At 36.9% G+C, this 6860-nt stretch overlaps 1 protein-coding gene across 3 annotated transcripts in view; it reads right to left on the bottom strand.

The window, feature by feature from the left end:
* Positions 1 to 2552: 2552 nt before the first annotated feature.
* The window catches only part of ERICH1 (glutamate rich 1), a 72682-nt gene continuing 68374 nt past the window's right edge, over positions 2553 to 6860 (bottom strand). For all 3 annotated transcript variants that reach the window (XM_082307969.1, XM_082307971.1, XM_082307970.1), the window contains exon 6: positions 2553 to 3605. In XM_082307969.1, coding sequence (XP_082164095.1) covers positions 3532 to 3605 — 74 coding nt within the window. In that variant the 3' untranslated portion in view covers positions 2553 to 3531. The remainder of the gene's footprint in view (positions 3606 to 6860) is intronic.

Here is a 6860-nt window from a genome sequence, read left to right as displayed (position 1 = left end):
AAAGCCACATACAGGCTACTTTCTAGGTGATCCTTAAATTCTTCGCACTGTTGAAGTCCGTGTTGGTTTTAAAAACAAAATTGTAAAGTTCTGTCTTACCAGAAGTGTGTGTACAGTTCAGTCTGAAGTTCTCTGATGCAAAGACCACTAAAAAAACTCTTCCGTGCCTCAGAAATTCCATGATACTGCACGTTCATTAGACTGAATGATGTGGAAGAAGCAAAAATTCAAGCCCATCTCCTTTGTCTTTTAGGAGTTTAGCACGAAAATCCAAAGCGATAAATGATTCATTGCTATGTTGAAGGAGCCACATATAGTGAAATGTAAACCACACTGTGGTCACTGATGGATATGAATTTAAATTTTTCACTTTTCATATCCCAGCCATGTTGGTTATACCGCTGCTCAAATAAACCATAAAAGTTTCAGCACCATTTCTTTTAGAGAAGAAGCACCGAAAGCAACCACGTATTAAAATTCTGGTGTATTATATATATACACCTCATATATATATATGAGATAAATATATCTGTATGTATACATATATACATCTTTTTGACTGCAAATAGGATGTTAAACATGGAATGAAACAATCCTTCCCCCCTGCCATTTTTAGTACATTGCCTAATTGATATTATTATAGGATGAATATGCCCATTTCTTTTGCTTTTAAACTAGACCTTTCTGCTGTGTTCTTTCCTGTATTGCTCTTAAGTGTCCTTACGCACACTGCAGTTCAGCACACCACTGGCTGGCACGTTTGTTTCAGAAACAAACACACTCTTACGTGATTGCATTTATCTACAATGACGATCTACAATTTATCTGCTTGAATTTGGTCCTATTTTCTAAACTCTCCAACATCTCAGATTTTACTTTATCCTCTACTCTTTATAATCCCTGTTAGGGTAATAGTGGCAGGTTTGATAAGTGTAAGATTCAGCTCCTATCGCAGGTCATTTACAAAGACATCAGATATCACTGACTCCAACCAGCTCCGTTCTGAAACTGTTCCCAGGCTTGCTTTGTTAGGACCAGCTGATTTCTGCACAGAATATAAGGCTCTTACAGTGGTTAAAATGAAAGGAAAAAAGAGAGACCGAAAGCAATCTTTTCCCCATTACTATCTGATTCAAGCAAAGTACATTTTTGACCTGAGAGATTTTACTCACATTCTGGGATTAGACTACTGATAGTCCAAAATATTTCTGTTTGGCAAAGATACCCAAATCTGCTCCTCTGCATGCGGTTATTTAAAATTCAGCATAATTTTAAAAATCACTTTAATATTACGAGAAATGGCCAAGCACTGAAACAGAAATATTAAAGAAGGGAGATTAAAGCAATAAACAAAGCTGCAAGAAGAGTGCGTGAGCGCTGGCGAGATGAGCGTGTAAATGCGTGATAGCGTGTGTCAGGCTGGACTTGCTGGTGAGCAGGAGACCCGCAGAGCAGGTAAGAGGGCCCAGGATGCAGGCAGGGATAAGAGAGAGGCTGGGGGCCTGTTCGAGGGATCTGAGAATGAGGGTATGCTCGTGAATCTAGGAAGTGAAGGCACGTGTGTTTTCACTCGTGAACTTCAATTCCAATCAGTCAGAGAAGATGACTGTATTTGTGTTTTATGTGAGTCCTGGCAGGGTTACTCATGGGTGCTGTTAAAGGCAGCGACCTGTCTGTGGCAGCCTGTGTAGTCAGCCACGTGAGTGTCGTGTGTGTGTGTGCATGTGTCCCTGAGATATGTGCTAAGCCTCACTACTGGCTGAACCTGGAAACATGAAAGCTGCAGTCGCCTCCACCAGCATGCGACAGAGAGACATCCAGGTCTTCAGGTGCACCAGCCTGGGATCCAGAGGACAAGGAGGAGGAATCCCCTGGTCCTGGGGTCCACCCAAGGCAGCAGCCTTATAACATCCCTCAGCACAGTCACTCGAGTATCAGGAAATGCAGGCACTACAGTTGTTTGTATTGACCTAATTTGACCTGGTTTGTACTTGTGTTTCAAAATACTGTCTTTAATTACATGATCTCATTTATTTTTTCATATTCGGTGTATAGGACAGATGATGCTTACTTAATGAGTTGCTGAATATCCTTTTTGTGCGGTTCCTAGGCCTCATTTACTGCACGACATTCAAACCTTAATCTGAGGATGAAGTGATGAATTTCCTGTGGGGTCTGTCTAGGTGCTTCACATTCAAGTGATATTTTCTTCATTCTCCTGATGTGGGACTGAGGCACACAGTATCTCAGTGAAAAGGCACAGCTATAGTTCAGTGCCTATGTGTTAGCAAGTCAGGAGCATTAAAACAGGGAACACGCTATTAGTTTCCCCTCTGCAAAGTCTGGTTTAAATATCTTTCCTAGCAGATACAGACATAACTCAAGTACTCCAGAGCTGCAGACAGCTGCCTTAGGCATAAGACCATTTTTTCTGCACCTGCAATTCTTTGGCATGATATGGAACCTCTTTTAACGTCTTCAATTCACAAGAAAGAGGTATGATTATATTTTTATTACACATTTTTGAGCATCACTAAAAACAATGCCTTGCAATAGGATATATCAGGTAACATAATAAAAAAAACAAAGCAAAAAACCCACACAGTGTTTATATAGTCTCACCAGTAATATATCTCCAAGCACATGTTGGAGGAGATAAATATGTTGCCCCTGTCCTGCTGATGAGGAAGCTAACACACTAAGATGTGACAAATGGTTTGCTCTGTATCACCTATCAGGTGAATGACTCAGCTGAGAGAAGAGCCTCTCACTTACAAAGCATTTTTTTCTTCAGGATTCCAAAACATTTTACAACCATAGATATTATTTACTGTATCATCTACACATGGATAAATTCAGTTGCGGAAAGACTACACAATAATCAGTGAGAGAACCCAGTTCCATAATTCTGCAGTCAGTGAAGCCCATCAGATTGTAACAGGCTGGGCTGTGGAACAGTTCTGAAAATGCCATCCAAGTTTCAGCACAACTCCAAACAGTACCTACATGACCCACACGTAGAAATTTATCTATTTCCATAGTTTAGCAGTTTATTCAGCAAAAATACATTCCTCGGACATATTGTTGCTTCGATTTAAATATAAAACTATATTTCTGTTTTTCAGGTAAACAGACATATCAGATAAACAAGAAAAGTCAAGAAATAAAACTTCCAGAAGGGAATGATCAATTTATAAACAAACAAAAAAAATTACTATACTTCTTAAACAAAATACTTGATACAGCCTTTATAATTCCACATAAGTCCCTTATCCTAAAGTGAAATGTACACACTAAGCCACCTGAAGACTCGGGCCACACAGCATATGCATATTCTTGACCAACCAAACACAAAAATCACGTGTAGTTATACCCTGTTTATTGTCTTCTGGAGTTTGTAACACAGAAAAATAATTCATTTACCTGAAGGTGTAGAATGTGTATTGACACTGCTCTTCCTGAACAATTGCTACTTGGTTAAGAGTTTGTATATTAAATTTTAACCCTGCACATATGGACACAGGCAAGGCTTTATTTCCTGTTCTTCACAGGAAGGATATCTGTAATCCAGTAGTGAAACAGAGATGTGACCATCTTGGTATGATCTGAAACAAAGAAAACACATTCCTCCTGAAATACCTCTACGACATTTCTGAACATCAAAGAAAAAGACTTGTGCAAACATCTGTTTCCATTCAGCATTAGCATTTTAGTAAAAACAATGCAGATATTGGGGCTTGAAGACTAATACATATGAATTTGTAGATAAACAGGTGCATTTTCTTTCAGGAGGACTGTTATGTGTATGAGAAACAATTTTGGTTCCATATTTTGGAATGTCCTATTTGTTATGATTCAATAATTTGGAAAAAAAGGAGATTGAAAGGACATGATCATACGGGTAAGGCTAGAAGAGTGGAATCTTCTCCACTTTCTGCTTGGAGAGTAATTTCACACATTATTCTTTAACTTATAGTAGCACCTAGAAGTCCCAGTTGAGAATGAGTCGTCTTGTACAGACAGCTGTAGTAAAGCCTCAAAATGCCATGGCTTCTGTCTTAATTCAGAGATTATCTATGTGACTTTATTGATTTTCAACAACAGGACTTTCTGCAGTACTTATCACATAATATCACATTTAAGATCATTCTATAATGTTATGCTAATATAGCCTTCATATTTCATTTCCTTTCCTTTGAATGTTCATTCAAAAAAAAAAAAAAAAAGGTTAAAATTAATCATTTTAGGCCCTCTGTGTATCCAGCCTGTGTATTGTTAGCACACAGTAAGTGTATTACTTCGGGTCTGCAAAATGTATCCCCCCCCCAGCAATGGAGACATATATAAAGGACAACTCTCCAAAGAAAGGCAGTTAAAAGAAGCTTCTAGCTCTTCTGTGAGTGATAATTTCCTAGGCAACAAGGGAAGAGTATATTTGAGACTTGATACTACCCAACAAAGGGAAAATGTTAATAGATAATGGAATGAAGTTGACGAGTAGAAGCTGAATGAGTTCATAAATTAGGAGATAATGACTTTTTTTTTTTAATTAGGCGATCACCTATGCTTTAATAATTGATGTGAAATGAGAATTAAGTAGCCTTCATTTCAAAAGCTACAGTTTCCAACCAGCAAATGGAGCATTACTTCCAGTCACAGCTCTTCTCCTTTGCCCACTGCGCTGTGCAGGATCACAAAGGTGTCTGGCTTTCTTTTGCAAATGGCCACTGACTTTCTGACAGAGATCAGCCAAGCCCCCGTCACAAGAAATGTGTATCTATTTGACTTCTAAACATTCTCTTCCCTGCATTTATAGAAGACTTTAGGTAGAGGTAAGTACTTTTTGTTAAAGACTACCAAATAAATGGAAATAGTTATAGGACATTTTGTTCTTTTTTTACAGTCAGAGAACAGTGACACTTTAAATAGCCATGTTCAAACGAAAACTCTTGAAAAAATTCAACTTTGTATGATTGCTGAAGTACCAGGTCAAAGGTAACTCGATGGAGTAACTTGTAGCATAAAGTACAAGGTAAGTTGATGGCGGATGACTAGACAGAACAACCAGTATCCCTTAACCATAGAGATTTTCGTGCTCAAGTAAGTTTTCTGATTTTAATGAAGGGTTAATGTTGGTACCTTAATGATAATTTTTCTGTTTCAATCTCCTCAGCAATTTCCTCTTCCTGCAAAATTTTGCAGACCTTAACACCAACCTTGTTAGACCGTTCTTTGATACGACTGCAAATATTGGGATTTAAGAGCTTAAGATAAAACAGAAACTTTTTTCTTCATTGTTTCTTTTTTCTTTTGGTTGAACGATGATTGCCAATCTGAATAACATGCTAAGAGGTGTGAAGGAAATACCAAAACATGGCCCTGAATCAGTGGTTTTCAATTTGTGGTCTGCAGACCTTGGGCAGTCCATAGCTTTACTCTAAAGGGTCTATAAAAAGGTACTAAGAAAAGCAAATTTATCATCAGTAGGCATAAACTTGCCAAGTGGGACTTGGTAGCCCCAGTGGAAAATTACATTAAACCATAACATATATATATGAGAGGAAATAAACAATAAATAATAGTATGTTTACTTGGTAAAGTTTAGTAATGGAGAATGTGCACTTATATGAAAGAGATCGATCACTTCTCAGTTTTTTCCTACTCTTTCCTTCCTTGAATTAAAGACAAAACTGAACAAAACATAGCACCCATTATTATTCCTTTGATGCTGGCATCTTAAATAGAATCATAAGCATGAGAAAAAGGGTTAACATATTGCTTCTTGAATTAAAAATAGGTTTATTTTGTAAAAAAATACACCTTGTTAACATTAAGAAAAACTGTTTTCTTTTCATCATGTTAATAAGGAATGACCTTTTCTTCTAGTAAATCATGCCCCAGTAAAAATAAACAAAACAGAAAAAAGGCAAGATAATCAAACTTGCAAAAAACAATTGAGATAAAAATGTACAGTACATCATAGTAATCTTCATAAACAGCCCTAACCTGTATTTCTGTAACAAGAACTTGAATTTGTTGAGACAACAAGCTTTTGTAATAATTCTTAACTTTTATCACCTGTTCATTGGGAATGAAATCTAAAATTCGAAGAAACTGGGCAAGATGACCTATTTTTGAGCCAAAAGTAGAGAAAAAAGTATAATTAAAAGCCTAATTCAAGGTAAAATTTCAGAGCACTATATTCTCATTCACTGAATTACAAATAGAATGTATTGTTAAAGTCTGCTGAGGCAAATTAGTATCTAGCAGGTGTTTAATTATCCTTTAATAATTTATAACAATGTATTTTCCTCTTTCTTATGTTGTTGTACCTCATGAATATCAAATGAACTACTACGGTTACACCACTGTGAACTTGGAATGCGATTAGAATTGAGCCCAGAGTGACAACAGTTGCTAGGAAAAAAAATCAACTGGAAGAGTAAACAATTTCAGGCTGTATCAGCAGAAACATAAATGAATTTTAAAAATCACTCAGAAAATTGTTTTCTTCTTTTTCAAGTGACAAATACATACATAAGCAAATTAGGGTAGTTGCATGGATTTGTTTCTAATTTGCTTCTGTTTTCTCTCTTCAGTTTGACATTTCTGCTATATAAAAGTAAACAGAGCAGCTTACCTCAAGGCTGCAAAACCCAACAGAATACCTACTGTATTGAGTAGACTTTGGATAAGGCCTGTAAGGAATATCCTGAATGTGGTCACTTCAACAGTTCCATTTTCATTTAATCAACAGAAGCTGAATTAGGTCATTTAATAAAGGGCCAATAGAATTACCACTATTCCTGCTGAGTCCTACTTAGTTTGCAAATGTGTATTACATCCAATGAGACTACTGA

The sequence above is a fragment of the Platalea leucorodia genome (assembly GCF_965183815.1).
Source record: "Platalea leucorodia genome assembly, chromosome: 3".
NCBI classification, from domain to species: domain Eukaryota; kingdom Metazoa; phylum Chordata; class Aves; order Pelecaniformes; family Threskiornithidae; genus Platalea; species Platalea leucorodia.
This window is presented reverse-complemented; position numbering and strand designations above follow the sequence as displayed.